The sequence below is a fragment of the Lonchura striata genome, chromosome 8 (genome assembly GCF_050655825.1).
Source record: "Lonchura striata isolate lonStrDom1 chromosome 8, ASM5065582v1, whole genome shotgun sequence".
Classification (NCBI taxonomy): domain Eukaryota; kingdom Metazoa; phylum Chordata; class Aves; order Passeriformes; family Estrildidae; genus Lonchura; species Lonchura striata.
Window position 1 is genome coordinate 19,523,090 of NC_140710.1, and position 24,480 is coordinate 19,547,569.

Sequence of the window (24,480 nt, forward strand, 5' to 3'; positions counted from 1 at the left end):
AGCAAGTATCATCTAGCTATTGTAACATCCTTTAAAAAAATTATTTTAAAGGCAGTTTTCTTAAATTTCTCTGAAAAAAGAAAGTCCATTTATTGTATCCCACTATTGGCGCTCTTGCTTTAACATTTATATTCCACATGCCATGTTAACTTTACTATAGTCAAGATAGAGGCCTGGAAGAACCTATAATCCAATATTGTAATCGTGTCCCAAAATCTTTCTTTTCTGTTTGACTTAATTGAATTTGTAAACCAAATCACTGAGTGACAGGTTTATAGGGCATGAGACACTTATGGCTGTTTTTGTGTCTATATGGCAATATCTATCTAGCTGTCTATGTTCTATGTTCCCCCCTGCCATTTTTGGTTTTTTTTGTCATATTGAATGCTAGATTATTCAATTTGTCAATTACACAGCACCCCACACAGTTGTATCAGCTCAAACAGGCTGTGAGTAGTAGCAGCAAGTTGGAAACAGACAGGAGGTGAAAAGAGGGAAGCTCTTTAACTGGATTTACTAGTCTGAAATGAAGTGTAGAACTATACTCTTGAAAAATTTGTGATTAGTCCTGATTCTTGGCAAATCTGTAAGAGTCATTGAGAAAACCAGAAATCATTCCACAATATTTACAAGTAAATCACTTATCCAATAGGCTCCCAGTCTAATTTTTATGTTAATGACAGTTGTTAAAATTGGTTAAATACTGGTTATCTCATGTATATTGCCAAAAGACAGCCCAAAGTAACCATTGTTTAGCATTATCTAACTTTTTGAAGCAAAAACTCACAAAGGGTTACTCATAACTTCCATGTGACTTTCTAGACCAGTAATTTCCATAAGGGCAGGAAAGTCCCAGTCAATGAGACAATCTTTAAATGTTGACCTTTTTATGTTTCTTGAAGCACTGCTGTGTGTTTATTCACTCCTAATAAATCTGAATGGAAGAATGCACCCAAAAGTGCTGATAAACGATTTAGATCTAAATCTGCCGGAGATTCATACAAAGTGTAAATCTATACTGAATAATGCATTATCTAATCTGACCTTTCATATTTCACAGGCCATTACACTTCTCCAAAATTGACTCCAGTATTGGTTCTTTGTTGAGTCCAATAGTTTGAGATTGATTGAAGAAGAATGGAGGTGAAACTTCCCACTGTTCACACATCCTCAGCATCACTGGGTACACAGATAATTCAGTCAGTTCTCTTACAACTCTTATTGATATAAAAAATATTTTCAGATATGGTTTCTTAATGCCTCTTTTAAAGTTCATAGACAGCATTGTTTATGTAGAAGGGAAACAGAAGAGTATTTGCTGAAGAGATATCTGATTAATTACCTGAAATACCAAAGACCCTTTTCCGTAACTCAATGAAACACTTTATAAAAGGGCTCTGAAATTTTACAGGACTGGGCCCAGTGGTGTCAGTGAAAGATAATTTAGCTGTTAATATTGATAGGTGCATTCACACAGGAGAGATATCTAGGCATGACAATGGGGCCAATTTCTATTTCAATATATATAAGTGTATACTATTTAAAATGGGTTATTTGGCAGGCCAGAGGAATCCCTATTTAATAGCAGATGACTAAGGCATTCAAAAAAAATACAAATCAGAAAAAAAGTTGTAAAAAACCCTAATTAGCATTTCTAGACTTGCTGTAGCTGTCTGCTTATTTATCAGAATTTCTGTAATAAATCTAATAAGTCACCTTAGTCTTTCTTCCCTAATTCCTGGGTGGTCAGATGGCAATCATGGACAAAATGTTCTTGAGGCTGTGCCACCAAGTGTACTAGCTAGACAGTGGCACAAAGCTTTGGCAAACAACTTAGAAGCTGTTCAGAGGAAGATTGTTTTCTTACAAATCCTGTCACATTGTACAGTCTGCTTAACTTTGTTACAAAGGTTCCTTTGATTATTCAGGTGACCATTATGTGGAACATTAGGGTTTCTCAGGACTATCTACTGACAGCTTTACAGTTTCCACAGGGTGAATATGTTGCTGTTTTCGCTGCATGGTGTGGCAGCTGCCTGGACACTGGGGGCTGTGGCTGTCCCAGTCTCTCTGGCTGGCTGCAGCCTCTGCAGGGCATGACTAATTTTGTTCCAGGTAGAAGAAATATCTTCATCTTGGCAAGTCTGGCTAACAGGGGAGTAGTTTTCTTACGTTGCATACTGGATTGTTTTTTGGCTGTTATTGCTTCAGTCAGGGTGTTCTCTTGCCCAGACATGCTATATTCTCTCCAGGCATGGCTGTAAATATCATGCACAACCCAGGTATAGTCACGTGTCTGTATTTACATCTGCATTTGTCTGTATTATTTGCAAAATAGTTTTTGTGCTTTTTTAAGTGCAGTTTGGAAAGGAAAACACAAAACTGAAATTTACATAGCTCTTTCATCCATATGTATTTGATGCACTATATACACTGATTTCTAATTTTTATCTTTAATAGGAATATCATCCTACAATGTGGCATAAAACATTTCTATTTAAATGTGTTTTCTTGTTCTAATTTAATTGGCAAATAAGCAGTGTTCAATGCTCATAATTATAGGATTTTAAAATTTTTTGTGAGTCTGTTGAATGACACAAGTATTAATTTTTAGATGGTACATACATATTCAATTCCATAATTGCCTAGTCATGTAATGCATATTATTATTCAGTATACCAGTAAAAGCAACTGAACTGGTATCTGGTATATTCTGTTGAAAAGCTATGAGTGTTATTAAGCTAGAGCATATATTGGGAAACACTAATTGGGATAATTTTTTTAATATGTTATATTTTACAGTGTTATTGTCTTTCAGATTAGGAGCTCTGCTGTGTGCCATTTTCCTGCTCTCTATCACGATATTGAGTTGCTATTAGAATAACAGCATTTTAGCATTTGCCGTAAGAGTGCAGTTTAGTATTTTAGAGTGTAATTCATTCCTGGGCACAGGGCCAGGATAAAGCCTGTGAATCTCCCAAATAAGTGTCAAAGCATATAAAAATTGTCATGTTTTCCTCCCTCATTTGGTCTGGTGAGCAGGACTGCTTTTGTAAATACTTTGATGAGGTTTGTGCTGTGAGGAGATCTAGGCTAGAGATATAGGAGCCTAAAATGTGTTTAGGAAGGGACCCACTGCTCCTTCTGTGCCTAAGGAAATGCCCATCCCTGACACTGCCTGGTATGGGAGCAGCCTTTAGACTCTTCCATGCAGGGACCAAAGTAACTCCATACAAAGTGACATTTTCTTCCTCAGAAATTACTGGAAGGAGTCACCCATGGCAGGCATACCATGACTGTGAATTAACCAGCCACTTTGCCAATGAACACAGGCCTCCTTACTAGGCCAAAACCAGAACAGGCAAAGCTTTAACAGTCACTGTAAGAATGTGGGAACTGAACTTTTGGACACACATATTTGTTTCAGCACAAGTGAGATAATGAGAACTGAAAAATCTAACATTAACTGCTGGTGAGCCAAGAAACTCTGCTGAGCTTAAGCTGAGCACTTCTGTGTCCAATGTGCTCAGCCTTGGCAATGGGCTTTGTACAAATGTCCTTTCTTTCCTGGGGTGGGAGATGTCTGAATGAGTGTCTGTAGATAAGCTGCAGTCCCGAGGGGTGGCTGCTGCAGGAGTGGCAGGTGCTGTGGGCTCTTCCCCGGGAGCGGGCGGCTGCCGGGGAGGCAGTGAGCATCCACAGCTCTCCTGCGCCCCTCACCTCCCCAGGGCACCTGTCTGTCCCACTGCTGCACTGACGTGACAGTCCTGGGCCACCAGCAAGCCGGGATGTCCTTCGAGGTGACAGCAAGCCAAATTTACTGAGCTGAGGGAAGCCTAAATAAATGGTCTGTTTGCATTCTGTGACAGACTTGGAGCTTAACTCGAAAGGCGTGAGGGCCTTTGACAGTGTGCACGCTCGGTTCCCGTGAGGTCTGATTTCCTGGACTTGGAAGTGCTGCTGCCCTCCAGAAAGGAGAAACGGATGTCTAAACCTGCTGGGGCCAATGATGAATTTAATTACAAGGAATTTCTTGCCATGGCAGATATGAAACAAAATATTTCCTTTAAAATTAATAAAAGGGAAGAAAGTTATCTTGAATCTGTTTTAAATTATTTCTGTGGAGCAATCCATGATATACAATCAGTATTGCTTGTAGGCAGTTTTATGGGCATGCTAGAGCTAAATTTTACATAACTGGAAAAATAAATTTATACTTTCTCCAGATGAAACTTGCTGTACTATCAATCTTCTATGCAGTTTGAGTTCTATCTGAACATTATTAAACATACTACAAGATGAGAGGGTTTGGGGCAGTTTTAAGTGAAGATCAAGATGATTAGAACCAACAAAAGAAGGGAAAATGCAAAGAAAAATAAGCTGGAGTGGTTTGGGTATGTGGCTGATAATATGTGAGGGAAATATTGGTATGTCTGACCCAGTGGGCTCTTCCTGTTCATGTTCACTATAAGAACTGTGTAAATAAGAATTCAAACTTGTGTACAAAAGTCACGGTAAAATAGCTTTGAGATGTCAAATCTGAGTTGTAAACTGCCCTTTGTATGGGTCTTCATACACTTTCCTGTGCTGCCATGGTATATCAGTCACACAGTTTTTAGGGAAAATGGTACTCCTGTACAGTGGATGCAGAGGTGGTGTCAGAATGCAGCTGATCTAAATATTGTATTCATTTATAGTGAGCTGTGTTGAAAACTCTGCCATTTTTTGAAACAAAATCCTGAGGAAGCTTTGTTTCACTTGGACTGCTGAAATGTTTCTGCAATGTAATTACTTTAATTGAATGTTCTGAAGCAGTAGAGATACAGAAAAAGTCCAGAGGCTCTTCTGCTGATGCTCAGCTAGCAAAGAAGCATGTGAGTTGAGTAGGAACTTCTGATTCTAAGAAAATGTGATTTTTCTTCTCAGTGAATTTTCTATTTCTGGTGGGGGAAGTGAGTTTCAGGATTTGGCTTTTTATGATCTGTGGGAGGTAGTTTGCATGCTTGAGTCCATTTGAGTGTGAGCTTCTGGAGGGGGGTGCAGTTGTGACACTGTTGTTGGTGCAGGAGTTGCTCTCCTGGGAATCAGTGGTGTGGGGAGCTTGTCAGCACAGCAGCCTGTGATGCAGTTCTGCCCCAAAGATCTGCAGCCCTCATTTGCCTTTTGAGGAAAAGATACCCAAATGCCTAGCATTGCCTTCTTCCTGTCAAGGATACAAGATTCACAGCAGGGAATGTTAAGGTGATTTACAGGAAGAGGTGCTTATTCAAATGATTTCCAAAAATTGTTTTCACTGGCACAAACATCAGTATGTATCAAGATTGCTCCCTGGCAATTCTTGAACTGGAACAGGATACAATTTACTGGATGAGTAATTTGCTGTGAATGGTCTGTTCATCTCTACTCCAGCATTTTCTAAGCAATTAATTATGACAAATTACCAGGTAACAGGTTTGTTTAGGCTGTGCTTTGAAACAAACAGCCTTTGCTGTGGATCCAGCCTGCTGGGCTGAGTGACAGCTAGTGTCCCTGGGCTTGTCTGAAAAGGAGGATTCTTAGATATAAGCAATCTGTGATTAAAGCCTTGTATCAATCCACCTTACTCAGCTATTTTCTTTTAATTTTTTGAATTGCATCCCATCTTTTGTTAGCAGTGATTACAGTGCTGGGGAGGTTCCACATCACCCTTCCAGGGGTCTGCTGGGCACACTGTGACAAACAGGGCAGGCTGCACAGCCTTTGTAGCAGGTGGCTTGGTAGCTACTCGCTGGCACAAATGGCCAGAAGGGACTATAGAAGATCATTACTGTGCAGGAAGCTTTCTCTGGGAAGGTTTGTTCTGCCCATTTTGTCCTGGGGAGTAGTTAGTCCATTCCAGGGAGTGCTGTGGGCTTTGTGGTGTGCATTGTTCACCTTCCTTAGGCTCCCTCAGGCCAGGATGCCTGGAGGATTGGCAATTTGTATTCCTGGAGTAGATTAGGGGTTGTCTGTATCCCTCTCTGCTGCTAGTACAGCTTGGTGAAATTTAGGAATCCTGTTCTGTGTTACTTGATAATGCCTTCCCATGTTTTGCATTGATTGTATGGAAGCTGTTATTTCTTGTTTAAATATTGGAATCCAATATTTACCTTGTTACTAATTTAGAAGGGCAGGATTTATCTTGGTTCAACAAACCACCTTACAAAGGTGATTTTCCTACCCCTCTTTTCCATCCATCTCTAGATGCTGTAGTAGTGTTTCTTTCTTTCCTTTGACTGTTGGGTCTGTGTTACCCTGTAAATGGTATTGAAATCAGGTGAGAGTAATCTTACTGTAAGAACTGTTATCAACCTGTACTACTGTATGTATGCTAATAACACAGCATGAAATTCTTATGAGTAAATATGGTAGTAATCATTGTTTTCAGATAAAGTGATCGTGACTATTCTTCTAGTTTATGATGATACAGAAGAAAAAAGTTTAGTCATTAGATTGAGAAATTAATGTTTTTAAAAATGCTATACTAGTTGAAAAAACTATCTTGTTGAAGTTACTCTGTACAGGGGAAAGGTTGAGGTTTGTTTTAGGGGTTTTGATAAAAATCTGAACATACTCCATTTTCATAAAACATCCCTGTATGACATAAAATACCTTTTTAATGAGTAGTTATATACATTTTCACATGTCACAGAGGAGGTTTCATTGTCAATACAGGAAAGTCAGTTACAGGAGGGAAGTGATTTAATTTGGCTATTTAGCTGAACCAGTCTGTCTAAATTCTGTGTAACTGATTGTATGGGATAACAGCTACCATTTCATCTAGACAGGAGAGCAGGAGTGGGGAGCAAGAAAGTAACTTTTCTCTGGTCATGTTGTTATGTAATTTGTTGCTTGTTTTTGGTTTATTGCCTCCTTTGTCAATTTTAAAAAACTTATTAGCATTTTTTTTGTTTTGAAACTGGTATGAAAAATAAGGCAATTTGTTGCGCTTCACATGGGCTTGTATTATAAAGCATACTTGTAAACATATATAGACGCATATATTTATAATAATGAAAACATTAATGAGACTTTCAGGTGGTCTCAGCTGGTACATTAGAAGAACCAGCAAAAAAAGTATCTGGCTTTTCAATTTCAATGGATATAAAAATAGAAGCTCATATAGTGTGAGGAACACAACTTTCATAGAGTTTTTCAGATACCTGTCTTTTACCATTATATTAGAGCCCAGCTATTAAAAAAGTCTGATTACTAGTGCTTAATGTTACTTTCTTTCTATTTTTGCCAAAAGAGACACATGGCACCTCATTCAATTTTTCTCAATTATGCACACCTCTCCCTGCCCCCCAGTTTCTAATGAGACAGTACAGCAACCCACACAGCTTTCAGAAATATTGGTTTCTCGAAGGCATCAATTTGTGTGTAGCAATTCTACTGCCAGCAAGCCCCAAACCTCTTTGCAAGAGCTTGGCCTTGACGTTGTTCCCTAACAAGAATTATGGTGAATAACAGGGGCCACACTGATCATCTGGGCTTTGCAGCTTCCCTGGTGTATTTCTGTGATTACTGTTATCCCAGAGAAGAGTTTTGTCAACAGATCAATGTTCTCCTATAATGAATAAGAAGATGGGCAGATGGAGAGCAGCTTGGCTTTTACCACTGCTCTGCAGTGCCCCAGAGCAGCACAAGCACGGGATGCACTCCCACTCTCAGCTGGTGGGCACCAGCCCCTTCCAGCTTCTGGCTTGTAAAATTCACAGCAGGGATAAGCATAAACGAGGGCAGTCAAATGGTGGAAGGGAAGAAAGTAGGAGAAAAAGACAGAGAGAAGCCAGCAGCAGGAGATAAAAACCGGGCAGAGCAAACAATTGTAAAGCTGGTATGAAGCTTCAAAGTTGCAAATGTGCTAGTAAGCAGCGCTGTTGAAGAAGGGATCTAGGAAGCAAAGCTGAGAATAGAAATCATGCATCTGAGAAGCTACTGGTCTTTCTCAGAAATAACAACCTTTTATCAGATTTTTACCACTTTCAATTGACTCATAGCCAGAATTGCAATTAAGCTTCAATATATTTTATAAAAAATAGTACTTAGTTTACTTTCACATAAGTGAAGAGATACAATTGCACAATGGTGGTTACAATGGTAGAAATACATACTGTTGATAAAATGTTTGCAAGAGATTTAAAAACATACTGTACAGCACCACATCTGAAATTGGATGATGGCAAAATGAATCATACGCCTTGTCTAAGAAAATTAAATTCCTACTAAATCTTTCTTTTGGAATAAATAAAAAAATACAATGTGCAATATGTGTCTGACACTACTGAAATGTTTCCTGAAGTTAAGCAATATATTAAAACAAAAAAATGAGGTAAAAAAAGACATTCATGCATTTAAGCCACCATTAGTCTCTGACTCTAAAATAAGGCAGATCATAATCTTTTAAAAACTGTCTTTAGCCATTTAAATACTCCTTAGTGCTTTTCAAGACAAGGTCTTGACAGACCTTGCAGAATCATGAGTTAAGATGCTTTTTATTTCTGACAGGTCATTTTTGACAGGTTCAGCCATATTTGAGATGCATTACATAGTAGAAAATGTTGCTTTTGTTTAATGAAGAAAGAAATGTAAATTAAAAGGAACTGAGAGAGATGGATGCTTTAAGAGTTAATCACAAATGAGACTGCTTTGAGGGAGGTAAGGGAAATAAAATTATGTGTCATCCTCAGTTTTAATGATGTGGAAAAGGGTGACATTAAACAGGACTTGATGTCCATTATTCCAGGCATAGAGAGCTCTATCTCTCGCATTGTAGTCAAGCATGGATATATGAAAATACTGATTATGGAAAGGAATGTCTGTGTACTCATAAGTGGAGGTTTTTGTGGAGTAGGAATAGTAGACCTTGGCTCCTGTTAAGTGCGAGTTAGTGACATACAAGGTGCCACAGATCATGAAGGATTCTCCAGCACTTCTCTTTGGGTAGCCCGTGCTCCAGCTCTTCAGCACCTCCAGCGTATCCTGGTTCAGCTGGCTGATGACAATGTTGCCTGCATTCTGGTTGGTGGCATACACAGCCCACAGCCCGATTTCATCTGCCATCAGGTCGATATCGGAGAAGCCACCCCAGGTGTAAGGGTAGACATTGTGGAAGCCGGCGTACTCCAGGCTACGCTGTGCCAGCACCCGCCCCGTGTCGAAGCTGTACTTGATGATGATGTTGCTCTGGTACTTGTTGAAATAGAGGGAGCCGTTGTAGACAACGTGGTTGGTTCCTGCCCATTTGAATGGAAGGTTGTATGTCCTTGATTCGGCCCCACTGACGAAGTCTGCGATTGATTTGTACTCGCGAACGATTTTATTGTTAGTGTAACTATCCATGTACCAGACCTGGAAAGGAAACAAAGATTGGGAGTGACCATCTTGAACACAGCGTATGCTATGTGACCATGATATAGGGCATGAGGGAGTGTCATGGTTTGGTGTCAGTGTTTTTTTCCTCTTGTGGAGAAGTCTCCCTAACATTAATGAGAGCAACTTCTCTCTATCAGTGAACTGAAGAAAGACTATTTTAGAGGAGGTAAATTGATTGGAAATTTTAGGTTTTATTTCTTTACCTTGTCAGTGGGAAAGAAAAGGTTGTGGGGTGAGGAGAAGTGTTCTGAAGGGTTTGGTTTGATTCCTACTACTTTTTTTTCCTTTTAGTTACTGTTAATAAAATCTTTATACGCTTTTAAAGTTTTGAGCCTGCTTTGCATTTCTCCTAATTCTATCTCACAGCAGGAAGTGAGTGTATTGGTGCTTGGCCACCACTGAAACCTGCCACACTCTTTGGTGCATTGGCTGGGAAATCTTAAAACTGGAGAAATCTTAAATTGGCCAACCAAAACCACTACACGAACACCTTGCAGAAAATGAAAAACAAGTTTTAGCTGTGCAGCAGGCTATCAAAGTGCAAAATTCCCCACATTCCTGTTACAAAAGCAGGAGGAATTCTTGAATTTCTGAATCCAACTTACTTGTACAGGTGAACTCTCAACGGAACTGTTACTAACTACAGTTAATAGTCATTCAGTGCTTGGACCTCTGCGATATTGTGCTTGCTTAAAGGAATTTCTAGAGACAAATAATTGATGTTGTGGGTTTCATACAAATGAAACCTAGTGTTTTGACTTCCAGAGCTCTTTGATGGAGAGAGCATGCTCTCAAAACTGTAGCCAAATTGAGATCCTATTGGAGATTCAAATAACAAAACAATAACATAACTTGGATATGATAGAGCAAATGATCTGACTAGAGCCTATATGGGGCCCTAATCCTGCCAATTCTGTGCTGCATTATGGGTCCTGTTCTTGGGTAAAAAGGTTGATGTTTTAGATTACTCTGGTTCTTAAAGCACAATTAAACATATTAGGAAATAAATAAAAAAAAAAAATTGGGTTGTTAGTTCTGGTAGATATTTGTCAACCCTGAAAAAGTTGAAATAAATGGCACAAAAAGTGCTTAGATAACTTTTGTTTTTGGATATTTTTCCAAAACTACTGTTGCTTTTTCTCTGGAGATGTTTGAGTGTGAAAATGACTGAAGTAGAAAAACATGCTCAGGAATGTAACTTCCTAGAGGAAACTATATTTTAAAAGATTAAAATAAAGCAAGTAAGACTCCAGGACACAAAGATAGTGCCTTAACATACTCGGTTATTTTTCTCTGATGCCAATGGATCCGTCATCCAGGCTCCAAATCGGGTTCCAGATATCTTCACTGTAATGGGGCCTGTAATTTTCATCAATTTGCCACATGCTGAAATAAAGAAAAAAAAAACCAAAACCCAAATGAATTAATGCATAGCTCTCCTTCATGTCAGTTAGAGCACAAGACCAAATGCTCCAAATTACATAGTGGCTCCAGGGGATTCAGGCTTATGTTGAAGATTGATTGTCACCTTCACAGGAAGAACTTGTCCATATTGTAGAGTAATATAAATATGCAAAAATATACATGTGAAATTTTATTGGTGTATATTTTTTTAATTTGCATCTTTTGAAGCAGTTATAGTCTTTGGGCATAAGCTAAAATACAACTGGTAAAATATCTTCTGAGCTGGAGTGGAGAACATTTAATAATAATTGAAATGAAGACATAATTCCTCAACTCTGCCTCTTTTGCCATCAGAAAGTTCAGCACAAAGCTGGGATTGATGGATGTTTCAATTTTCCATTGGCCAGGGTAACAAGGTGGTGAAGGGCAGACACACAAATGAGCTTGGACATACAACATTGCTGTACTGTAAGCTTGTGCCCAGCTGCCCCTGGCACACACATGGCTCTTTCTGTACTGGAGGCTGCCTGAAGAAATGAGTATGAGAATTATTTAGTAGGCTTGGCTGTATTGGTTGGCTTCTAATCTATTTGGCTGCCTGGGAGGAAATAATGAAAGTCGATACCATCCCAGATGCTGACCTTCCTAACTACTCAAAAATCTATATTTTAGGGGACATTAATAAGATATCTATTAGCATCAACCACCTGGTGGAATTCATGTGTTTACCAAGATTTAATATCACACAGTGGTGTGCACGGAATTAGGTTGAATAGCATGTTTTTAAGGAAAAGAATGTAAAAAGAAGTGAAACAATTTTTTAAATTTAAAAGTATGTGCTTCTCTGTGCTACATGGTTGTGCTATACTGAGAAGTAGAAAACAAACAGTATCTCGTGTTGAGATTGAATTTATTCAGCTCAAAATAGAGAGGCACATCAAGTCTGAATTTTATACTCTGTAACTGGAATGTATCATGCCAGCCTATTTGGGTCACTTAGAATGGGGTTAATGCTGTGGTGAAAACTCAGAAGCTGCTTGGGTAGTTGCTGTTCACAGCCAGGGAAATCGGATGTATCGGAAATGAAAATAACTGAATGCATGCTGTGACCTCAATGAGCAGGGTAGGCTGTCTATTTTCTGGATCAATTAAGAGACATTATTAAGAGACATATCTCAATCCATTTAGGCTGCAGTATTTTGAAGATATTTTTGGAATTTCCCATTTTAAAGAATCTTATAGGTTTTTTAATACTTGTTTATGATAGGACACAATTTTTTATTCTGTTTTTTTTTTTTATGTAGGCTGCTAGCATTGTGTAGTGAGTGCTCTTTTTCTACAGCATGAACTGCTATTAGCTTGAAAGATAGAGGACTACAACCTATCAAGGTGAACGCTTTTATTTTTAGGTGGTCTGTTAGTAAATAGTTTCAGAAATGGGCATGAGATAACCCTTCTGAAGATTTGAATTTTAATTTGGAATACTTGATTTGGAATGAGTTATCAGAAAACTAATAAGCAGAAAGGAATCAGAATAACAATTACTCCTGAACTTTTAGTTTCTAGGATAATTAAAACACAGTGAATGCATGAGTTATAAGGTATGCTACTACTAACTGGTACCTTTACAACACGGTATTGCAATTAGTGGGGAAGCATAAAAAGAATTTGGAATCTGAAGCACTGTTTCTTCTATGAAAAAAAGAAATCCAAAAGTTAAAAGTGGACTCATAATGAATTGTGAAATTTTGTTTCTGGATGAGCAAAACCTATGGAAGAGCCCCTGGCAGAGATGTGAGGGCTCCCTGAGGCACGGCAGGTGCATGAACACTCCAGCTGCGCTGGGCAGTGCCAGGGCATGGTGGCAGCAGCATGGGCACACAGCAGCTCCAGGCCCCAGAGCTGCAGTGGGACAGGGGAAAAGCAGGCAGTGTCTGAGTCCCTGTGGGCTGTGCACACAGCTCTGGGGCTGTTGGGGTGCTGCTCTGTGTGTGAGGAGCTTTTGGAGGTTAGAGAGCAATTCAGAGATTTGTATGCTGAAGTCTCAGTACTGTGGTTTCTCTGTTGTATTGTATTTATCCTGAATGTATAGCTTGCTGATTAATAGTTACACATTGCTAATAATTAATGAACCTCTTCAGCATTCATTTAATTTAAACTATGTGAAAGAGCTGTGTATCCCTGTCACAGGAGTTAGATGCTTTTAGAGAATAATCTCAAAATGTATTGAGATGCTGTTTAATGTGAAAAGAGATGATGTATGTCAGCCACTAAATGATCAGGAGTTTGAATCAGGGTGTGTTTCTGATCAAATTTTTATTCCTAGACAGCATGCAGTGATCAAGAATGGAAGATTCCTAGGAGAGCTGCTGTATAGCTGGGGGGCTGACTCAAAAAGTGACAAAGCTTCCCTTTTTGGCATAACAGAACAGAGCACTTCGGAAGAAGCATGAGGACTTTTTGTCCCTCCTGCCCTCATTAAACAGAAACCCATAGATCTGCTTGCTTTTTTCCTTTTTATTTTTTTTTTCCTGGCAGAAGAGAACATATTAAAAGTTTTGGTTTATAGCAGTTTGATTCCCTGATAGAAGGACCAGATGCTAGTAAAAAGTTAGGTCAAATATATCTCTATACTAGCACCTGTGAAGAAGTTCAGTTGCTCTAAGAAAATGTGATACTTTAGGCTTTTTTTTTTTTCCTTCCCTAAGAGGTTCAGATGGGGTTACACAGAAAAGCAGTGGGATTTTTAGAAGCTCTCAGTCTCTTTTCCTTGTATTTGGAAGAAGCAGCTGCTCTACATTAGCAAGTCCTAGCCATAACTGATTGTAGTAGCTGGAAAATCCCAATCATAGAGTCTTTAGATCCTAAACTGCCCTGTACAAGAAACATCACATGTTGAATCAAGATATTTCTGGCTTGATTCCTCTCCTGTAACAATTCTGTACAGTGGACTCTTCCAAGTCTGTTCATGATTTCCAGTATTTATATTAAGGAAGAAGTTGAGCATGAAGTGACCATTAGAAGAGAAAATAGATGTACTTCTGTACAGCCTGTGGGATATGAAAGTATGAGGCAAAATGTGTCTGGAAAGCTCCAAAGTGAGCAAGTACCAGGAGAAGGCTGTGATAGTGCAGCTGGAGAGGAGCTCTTTTGGAAAAGCTAGAAATGGGGAGAAAGTCCCATTCTCTATGATGTGACTGAATATTGGTGGCTGCCATACAGAGCAACTGAGTGTATCATTTGTAGAAGGACTGGCAAGGGAAATAAAACCACAACATTCTCTGGATGTGCTCGTAAGCATCATTATTATGGCCTTTCTTTTTTGGTAGGTAGTAAATAAGGGAAAATGAAGTGAGGTTTTTTTGGCACTTGCACAAATGCATTCCAAGTGGTTTACTGCTTGCACTTTTCTGCTTACGGTAAAATTTGTCACAATGGACTAAAATGAGTGAATGAAGAGTTAGTTCTTAATGAATGTATGTCTAATTCCCTGCAAAATATGAAATCCAGGATGCACTATAATATAGTTATTAGGGTTTGCTGAGAGGAAGTCCCTGGATTTTTCTGCATAAGTGCCATGACTTGCCATGTAATATTTAGAAAATTCATTTATACTTTTGGGCTCCTTGTTCCTTCATCTATAAAATAGGGATAAGAATCTATATTTCTATTGCCCAGTTTTATACTAAATGATATTTGTAAAGTTCTTCAAATCCCAAAGGGAAGGATGCTTTGGAAGTAGAAGTACCACTGCAATCAGTAGTCTCATGCCTGCACTAATAGCTCCTCTGCCACCGATGTAACAGAACTTCTTTGGATACATAGAATATTCTACATTTGAATTTTTAACAAAAAATGTTACTGTAAAATATTGTTCAGAGTCTACATTATAATCAGATGCAGGTAAACCTTAATCCGATATATATCTAATTATATGTCAGAGTATTCTATGAATGCTACCCATGTAAGTTTTAACCCAACTTCATAAACATGTCATGACAAGAATAGGAGGGTTCCAAGCAGTACTTTGCAACCTGCATTCTCTTGTAAATACCCATGACTTACAGGACTATCAGCAAAGGACCCACACATGCCTAGTTCCATGTGAATTTGGGGTCTGTGTAATCAAATGCACTCTATTCCTATGTGTTTAACTGCATGCACCCTTTAAAAGTTTTGTCATCTAATTTCCCAGCAGCTTCATCTTGAATTTTCTCTTATTCCAAAGAGAAGGAGCAAAATTCAGTCATCACAACTGTTGTGGTAATTATTAAACCTCAGTGAGAGTAAGATAATGCTTAGTGTACTGTAATGAGTGTTGAAAGTGTTGCCTGTGCAGATGGAAGAACCCTTTTAAGTGGCCAGGACAATATAAATAATGCATTATACTGCTGAAAAACACCTGCTAGGGAGAAGAATAGAGTGTAGTTATTCCATACACTGATTACAAAATTTTATTGTGAAGTGCAACAAAATCTGTGAAGATTTAAGCCAGATCCTGTGGCACACTGGGGCCATTGGCTTCTGTTTATCAGGCTGGCATGGACAGGCAGAGCTGGGTCATCTCCAGCGTGGCCAATGTGGCCACAAAGAGGTGCTGGCAGGAAAGCTGCTTTCCCCTTGTGCTCTCTGATCTGAGCATGCAGCCCCAGCTCTCAGCAGTTACAGGAAGCCAAACAGAGGCTGTTTGTACTTCAAAAGGTACATAGAGATAGGCCAGAAAAACAGCCAGTCCATTAGTAGGGGACCATAAAAATAATTTAAGCATCTAAGACCAGGGAATAATGCCAATAAGGATGAATGAATCTGTGTTACATCTTGACAAGGTCCACTCCCTTTTGTTAATGGGTATGCTTAATAATTTATTTTATACAAAAACTTTCTCTCTACTGATAATGTATATAATTTTAATAGTTCGGTTTTTTTTTTTCATTAGGTACATCAAGAGATTAGAATGTGTTGCAGGAATTCAGGGTAGATAGGATGTCAATGCACCTAGTAATTCTGTTGTACAGAATATATCTCACACTCATTGCTTCACTAACTCTTGTTACAAGATGCTGTAAAAGCAAAGAAAAACAAGATACTTGTTAACCTGATGATTTTTGATATCTAATAACTTACTGGAACACTCACTATCAGAAAATACTGTTTATTCACAGGAATTTTCTTGTTTGCTGCAGTATTGCAACACAGCTGTTTTCTCCTGGCTGCCTTCTGTCAATGCAGTAATGTGCTATTTTGTGTGTGTACTGAGGGGAAAATAGGATCATAAGGAATTTCTGTTTGAAGAAGTCTTTCATGTATTTTAGCACATCACCACTGTGCTATTTCCAGAATAAAATAAAGAAATAAATTATTTAAGAGGCTAACTTAACCTAGATTTTTTTTCATTCTGCTGCATCACAAAAATAAGGAGGCTCTGCTTATCCAGTTAAGAAGATATTTAATATCCTGGGTAGTTTAGTTCTCAGGACTAAATCTTGGAATTTCAAGTTTATTCATCTTTAGTGTTAAATTGTAAAGTGTTTATTTTTCATGAAGGGGCTGGATTGTTTCCTGTAGTTATCCAGTTGCAATAGTGATCCATTCGGAAATCTCCAAATGCATGGATAGACTGGGAAGAGAGAGGACTGCATTGTGTTTGTAAAGCAGGTTGCCTAAACCCTGATGGAAGTTGAGGCTGACACTTGATATTGATCCTTCAGGCCCTTAGTTTTAGTAGCTGATACTGAGCTAATACTGATTTTCAAAAATGCTCAACGTTTGACTTCTAAAGGCAGCATGGGAGCAGCTGAGGTGGAGGTGGCCTGACCTGGTGCAGCAGGAGCAATGGATTGCTGCTGTGCATCCTGCAGAAATTATGCTTTGGTCTTTTTCAGTTAGATATGGAGTTTGGTTAGATTGCAATGCTATTTGGAGAATGGGAGATCTCCTTAGCACTAATATTACAGGCTAAAGACATTACAGTCAGAGTGGCCTCTCAGGTGATACAGCAAGATGCCAGGGTTATGATGTGGACATCTCAAAACTGATTCCTACTTTACAGTACTTTTTTTTTTTTCACATTGACAGCCCAAAGATGACTCTAGTAGCAGTGTCTGTCTGAGCTTTTTTGAAAGAATATTTGTAACTCTCCAAGTGATTTAAACTGCAGATTTTGAATTTGCTGTTATAATTTTTAATCAAATTCCTTCTGTATACAGTAAGGCATTACATTATGTCATGTACTTAGAATGATATAACTGACCTTAGGTTGAGTTACTCTTGTCTTTTATTAGGGTAGCACAGATCTGAATATAATGCAGTCTTTCATCAAAGAAACCAACAAGTACCCCCTCCCCCCAAACCTTAATCTTTCTAAAGAGAGACAACTAAAAATGCACAGCCAAGGGACCAAACTTCCCGTTAACTTACTGAGCTTTTTCATGCAGTCACGAAGCCTGGTTTCTAAATTGATTACACGCTGGTGTAGTTCCTCATAGTCATAAGCACCAATTTCTTCCTGAATCCCAGTGAGCACAGTAGACAGATTCCTAATTTCCTCTTTGAACTGTGTGATCAACTTGGCATCAGTTTTGTATTGCTCCAGAACTGGGATCAGTGGCAGAAGCTCATCCATCTTTTCTTTCAACTCCTGTTAAACACAATCATATGTGCATTAGAGATGTTTAAAGGAGTTCAATCCCCTAATTTCCTTTAATGCAATATTGATGCCTGATCATTAAAACAGTTTGAAAATTATTATTTTAGTTACAGATCTAGTATTAGTCTACTGTGGAAGTCTCAGACACCTCAGACTTAATAGTAGTAAGCAGTAGATGAAATGCAAGAGACAACAGTCTTTCTATTGAAAATAAAGAGCTATCTTCAAATGATCTGAACCAAACCCACTGACTTTCCATCCAGGGGATATAAACCACCCCAAGTGTGTCTTTAATATGAAGATGAACATTTTGCCATGTGCAGTTGTTGTTGCATTGCCAATCCTATTCTTAAACATTGACTGAAGAAAGTAAGGCTCCATCTTGAAATCTCAAACTGCTCTTTTCTCAGATTTTTTTTGAGACTCATACTTTGAAAATTTGTATTAATCTGTAATATTGGTTATATTATATTGGTTTCCCATCTTTCATTTCTTAATTATTCTTTCAAAAGCACTAATAATAGGGGCTTTACTAAATTTAATTTAAACCAATTGTATGAAGTTGTTTTTTGTTATTATTCTGTAAAAAACCTCAAAGAATCCTTGTAGTGAAAAGATTTTGCTTTACTGAAATGTAGCAGATATGTCATTATATATAGATTTCATAGTATTTTGATGATTCTGTTCTCAAGGTGTCTTCCAATTACATGATGGCAGCAGTTACCAAAATGGGCAGAAAGAAATGAAGTCCTTTTGTTTACAATTAATCTATTTTTATTTACTGTTTTTAATAAAATCTTTAATAAAATAACCTAAACCTACTTTATGCCTGTTAAAATGAATAGTAATTTTTTTCCTTGATGACAAGGGAAGTAGGCTTTGTGACAGAGAAAGCATAGCTCCAGAAACCATAGTTTGTGTTACTTCATTTTGAAATTATGAACTTAGGCTTCTGTTCTGTGAGACAGTGAATGGCCAACTCAGGAAGATAAAATCTGTTTGAATTAGTGAAAGTAATATATTCCTGGTTGGATTTATACCAGATGTTGTATCATATTTGAGCAAACGTGCTATAACTTTTTGTGGCAATCAGGTACCTCCTGCCTGGCATAAAGTGAAGTATAGACTAGTATATGCTCATGTGTGATCTGGACCAAACTTGTACTCCTTGGTTCTGGTCAGCATGAAAACACAGATTTAGAACATCTCACTTTAGTATATCATATAAAGTTGATTCTAGTGTTTTCATGATAAAAAAACCAATTGACTTCTGCTGACGCTCCAGAGCTTGTGGCTGCAATGGGTGGTACAAGAGCTAATTCCTGTTGCTACACAGATAGTTGGTAGATGTGTTCTGGCACTTTGTGGCAGTTGATATGAAGGGTTATATTATATCCAACATGATTTGTTGTCTCAGAAAAGATAAAGCACTGGAATTTGAGTATCTTAAATTTCAGAGCAGCATATTGTATTATTTTGACCTTTTAAATTATTTTGTAACTGAATGGGCTGGAACTCTGTTTTTATACTCCTGGCAAACTGTCAAACTGAAGGTAAATGACTGGCCAATAGAAATATTGAATATTTAAAAGGTTAGAGCACTGGAGTATTCCTCTGGTACTCCAGGTGTACTGGAGTACACCTCTGATATTGTGTATCAGACATTCAAATTTTGGTATTTTATTCCCAAGGAAAACTAAAATAAGAATAAAGGATATACAATGGAATTATGCAAATGCTTGTTATTGTAGCAATAAGGGATAAAAGGGAAAAAAAAGATTATGATAGATATTTTCTATTAACTAAAAACCTCACAGAATGTGCTCAAACAGCTCTAAACTAAGAACAATGATATAATTTATAAAGCTTGGTAGTCCGATCATCAGTGTACTTAATTCCTGATGTTATTAAGACCCACTTGATATTCAGTAGCTCTGAAAAAAACCCTAGACCTCTTGACTATGTAATTACTTAGGTCTTTAGTACCAATTGGAAAATTAGATTTATTTTATGTGAACTTTCAGAAACACTTCAAAAAGTACATATTTGTTTAACATAATGTAATCCTTGGAATGTATTTTCTAGCACCTATTTTGTGGTCTCACAGTCTTGAAAGATCAGTTTATCAGACTATATTTAAAGAATTTAAATATGCTCTTGAAATATTTTTCTCCTGAAGAGTACATCAGGTAGCATTTTCAGAATATACAATGTTACTTGTAAATATCTGCAACCCTTCTTCCTCACAAAAGGATTGGCTTGTGGTTTTTGTTTCCATTAAAATTCAGTGCAAGTCTTTTTTTTAATCAGACAAATGTGACTGGGAATGATTGCTCTCCTCCCCATCCCAAATTCAAAACAGCAGATCTTCAGACATGAAATTAGATCTTAATTGTACTGGATAAAAATTACAATAAACTGATTTATTATAGCCTTTCTTCCCTTCAACTGCAGTAAATGTCATGCAACAGTATGAGCACAGAACTCTTACTTGTTTGCTATTAATTCCACTGGATCTCCCCCTTTAGCACTGGAGCTTGAATGAATATAGATTTCTCAGTATGACATGCACATTGATACAGAAAGAACAGGAATCTGTTTATAGTGGCATTTCTCTAATGACTTAATAATTAATAATTCCTCCCTATTACAATTAAATTGAACAAAGCAAGAGATTATCATCAGAAAGGAAGATTTATTATGCTTTTCTTTTAAATGGTGTTCTTGTAGGAACATTTTGAGTCGAGACCTTAGCTGTCCATGCATTGTTATTCAGTACATTGTTTCCAGCAGGCTTGGAAGTTACTGTAAAAGTTGGACCTACTTGAAAGTGCTTTGTCATTAATGTCTTCCGATCATCTTCAATCTGCCGAAACTTGGCCTTCAGCCCTTTCATTTGCGTTTCCATTTTTAAAACATACTGGAAATCCCTCTGAGTCCGTAGATTTAAAACTTCAATAGATTGGGACATATTCTGAACCTGTTAAAGAAGAACATTCTCTAAATGTACTTTTTGTTGCTTTGCTTTTATTCCCGGTTAAATGTCAGGCAATGAAATGCACTTCTGTCAATTAGCTGTGAGCCATTTCTACCACAGTACAGTTCTACATTCCCTAACTGAAGACGGTACAAATATTGGGGAACAGGGAGAGGTTGAAGCCAAAGATTGTTTGGACTACTTAGAGCTAAAGAGAGAGAGAGAGAGAGAGAGAAAGAGATCCTTTAAACATCATTTTCACTGGGGTCAGGAAAGGCTATCAGGCAATAGTCTACTTTGAGACCTGTAGTAGATGTGACTGTGGTTCAGAAGGTGCTCATATAGCATATAATTCCTTCCAGGCACTTTGGAAGGGACAGGACTGAAATGTGGAGATTTTGGTTGGTATGAGGACCATGACTTCCCTTGTTAATAGGCATTTATAGAATCATTCCATATAAGGCATTTATAAGACTACCCATAGATAAGCTGGGCTGTGTCAGTCACCACAGAGATGTTTCCCCATAATTCCATAAGTAAATGTAAAATTAGAAATTTTAACCAATTGTCTCAGTGGTAGAAAACCACATTTTTTTCTTTTCAGATAGAAAATCGTGAATGTTTAGGTACCTTTTGTTGAGCGACTTTTTAGCTAGAGTGAGGACTTCTACCACAGTGATGAAACAGTAACTGTCATCCAGAGTAAATTACAAATACTTTTGAAAGTTTCTGTTAGAAAAGTAATGCTTTTGCTGGCCATAAAAATGACACATTTTCAAAGTGCAGTTATTTTATTTCAACAAGTGTTTTGTTTTCCTAAACATGAGAAAACTAGACTGCTGTAAATGTATTAGGTACCTTATTGAAGTTTTGGCTCAAACAAAACATACTGTGCCTTCCTAAGAAAAGACAAACCCAGCAGTACTCCTCTGGTTTGCAAGAATATGCAATATTTCAAGAAATATTCATGCTTGGAGCTAACTCATTATGATCTACAGAATGTATGGATTTAGAAACTACTCTTAAAAATAGTACACATTAGTTGTTGTACAGTTGCCACTAATAGTTCTGAGAAAGGATTTTTAATGAAAAGTGGGCTTTTTTTTTCTTTTTGCTATCTAATTGTTGAAAGCAGGCAAATAAAGTCTTTTGGGTGCTGGAAGAACGTTGAGAATTTCCATTTGGCAGAAGACACATTCATATAGAGGCTCTAATTAAAGGACTGTATGGACTCAGGAAGTAGTACTACATTACATATCCAGGATTGCCACAGTCCTAATCATAAGAAAATAGCTTTGAGAGGCTGTGATTGAGGTTCATTTCTGTGACAGCTCTAAAATGATGCTGTGATCTTATCACACCCCTCCAGCCCCCACCTCAAAATATCAAGGCTTTTTTGGTAATATTTGAGTATTTGAGGAATATGCTGGAGCAAAGACTGGAGTGTTCCTTTCTCAAGTAAACAGACTCCATGAGAGGAGGCAGCTCCTTTCCTCTCTGCTGTTCCATCAATGTCCTCTCCATGCATCTCATGTTTATGGGCTCTGTCAACTTAAACCCAGTCCCTCTGAATTTCATGAAAGCACAGGCAGCAAAAATCTTTGGGGATCTGGCACTATATTAACACTGGAATGATTTTTCTATAGCTAGAAAAGTACTAAAAATTGTGCGCTAAAAATGTGTTTTCAAGTCTACATTTTATGTTGATTTTTGCTGCTGTTCAAGCACTCTCTCAGGCCTTAGGTTCTGTACCACTGGCTGTGATACAGAAACTATAACCATGCTTACTTATACAGAGAATGCAGAATGTTTGTGTTTTCATAGCTGCAGCATTTTTCTGTTGATGCAAAACAAGACTTCATTGGTTTCACCATATATGCAATAGTGGATAATACTGGATAAGAATTGGGCTGTTGGGGAAAATTTGCACCATCAGAAAATGAATAAATAAACTTGAGAAAAAGAAACAAAAAAATTATACTCTACACAGTTTGCTTTCAAGATGCTTTTGTGTCTCTCTCATTATTTTTTAATAAGAGATGAGAAATGACCTTCAGCAGTCTCATATGATCGAAGCAGAAGCTGTAGTTTAAATGCCTGAGCTATTTTGAAGTGAGATTTGAAACTGATTTTACACAGAAAAATCTGTCCTGTTGTATGTAAGAAAGAATTTGGGAAGAGTGACTAAGAGAAGATGGAACTTGGCATGGGAAAGGTGTGATGTAAGGAAAATGGATAAATAACAATCAGAGGTGAGAAAACAGGGGATATACCCTGAATAACAATTTGTATCAGGTAACTCTTCATTAGTTCATGATGCATTAACTGAGAAGGAAAGCAGTAGATTTTCATGGGAAGTTTAATGACCAAGAGGAGGAATTTTTTGGGAAGACTTACCTTCTCTAGTAGTTGTCTGAGTTGCCTGCTTTTGGCATCTCTCGAACATAAGTTTTGTTCAGGTGCAACAACAGTGCAAATGCAACGGCCATCAGGATCCTGGGCTGAACTATAAACTTGCCACCCTTCCTTGGGGCTAATCTGAGTCTGGAACAACAAAATAATAACAATCAAAGGAACTGATTTTTTGTTGTTTGAAAACAACACTGCAGCAGAATATTTTTATTTTTGCAGTACATGTCTGCAATGAGGTTCCTACTAGTCAACAATTATTACTCTTAATTAATTAGTTTGGCAGTTTCCCAGTTTTGCCATCTCTCACAGCTTTGCAATAGTTCTCTAGAGGAGTTTAGCACACACTGTTTCCAGGGTGGATGAGAATTGTATTCTGCTTGTGATTCAGCACAAACCAGCTGATTTAATTCTTTGCAAAGGGAAGTTACAGTTTTTCAGCAGCAGAGAACAAACGTGTCCTTTCAGCCTGGATGACTTTTACTTTAGACTAATGGAAACAACAAAGACAGGAAAGAACAAACATAGAGCCTGGGGAGAGCACAGTGTGTGACTCACGGGTGGCAAGTGGCTCAGCAGCAGTTTGGATGTGGGATACTGGTGTGCTCTTGAAGCTGCAGCTCTCAGGAACTGTTCTCCCTGGGCTTCCACTGCAGTAGCCAAGGGAACCAGGGGCTTGCTCAGGGTGGGATGGAAAAGTGTCTGCTTAGGCCAGGGGAATGGGGCTCATGGCAAGCAAGCCGCAGGGCCATTAAGACACTGCATATCCTTCACTGGGATAGCACAAAACTGGAAATTCATAATCTGTTCTTTTTTACAGCAACCACAACTGAGAAAGAAAGGCAAAAAAAAAAAAAAAAAAAAAAAAAATCACATTTGTTTGCAGAGCAGGGTAACACTTTTTGGTATCCCTTTAATGGGATGTACAGAAATAGTGTAGGAATGACAGAAAACAATATAATGACATGACTGAAAGCATTCAAGTGATGGAACTTAATAGGTAAAAGAAACAGTTTTTGAACTTCCTTTTTAAACTAAACTGTAATTTAAAGTTAATATTGTGCTTTATTCTTTTCTAATATTGCATTGAGTGATGAATTTCATGGTACAGATGCTAATGGATATAACTGAAGTAATTTTGGTCTGGACACAGTTGGAATCTGTTGCTATTTATATTATAAAATTGTACTCAGTGACAGCAGAGAAAGTGATTATTTAAACTGGGAAGCTTTGATATTGATGCTTTCCTGGCAGCTTAGTGGAGGAGTTGCAGAGTTCCTCATCTCTAAAGTGGTGCCAGTATCTTTGTGGACTCAGGTAAGAAAAGAACACAGGCTTTTCAGAACAGTGACTCCTCTGAAGAAGTAATTGAAGATGGTTTGTCTTGCAGTTTCAACCCTGGTACTGAAACAGAGCTCAAAAGAGGAGACCCTTTATCTGACTCCACGTGCTTCTACAATTCTTCCAGCTGAAGGGAGGAAATTGGGAGGTTTTTTCTTTCTTTTACATTGCACAATATACACAATTTGTGAGCTGTGTATGTGCTAAGAGAGAAATTCTAGAGAAGTGCTCCTGCTGCAAAGTTCACTAGAGAAGCTGCAAGTGGGGAACTCTGGATGGCAGCCAAAAATCAGTCAGCAATGACCCT

At 38.0% G+C, this 24,480-nt stretch overlaps 1 protein-coding gene and 1 long non-coding RNA gene across 4 annotated transcripts in view; one reads left to right on the forward strand and one right to left on the reverse strand.

Moving 5' to 3' along the window:
* LOC116183898 (uncharacterized) overlaps window positions 1-24,480 on the forward strand; it is a 300,100-nt gene that overhangs the window by 76,551 nt on the left and 199,069 nt on the right. The gene's annotated exons all lie outside the window — the stretch shown is intronic.
* OLFM3 (olfactomedin 3) overlaps window positions 6,618-24,480 on the reverse strand; it is a 51,451-nt gene continuing 33,588 nt past the window's right edge. For 2 of the 3 annotated variants that reach the window (XM_021543292.4, XM_085585917.1), the window contains 5 exons: window positions 22,821-22,967; window positions 20,271-20,426; window positions 17,218-17,437; window positions 10,676-10,782; window positions 6,618-9,372 (listed from right to left, as the gene is read on the reverse strand). In XM_021543292.4, coding sequence (XP_021398967.1) covers window positions 8,695-9,372; window positions 10,676-10,782; window positions 17,218-17,437; window positions 20,271-20,426; window positions 22,821-22,967 — 1,308 coding nt within the window. In that variant the 3' untranslated portion in view covers window positions 6,618-8,694. Of the gene's footprint in view, window positions 9,373-10,675; window positions 10,783-17,217; window positions 17,438-20,270; window positions 20,427-22,820; window positions 22,968-23,390; window positions 23,662-24,480 lie in introns of all 3 variants that reach the window. The other variant, XM_085585918.1, reaches the window with a different exon arrangement.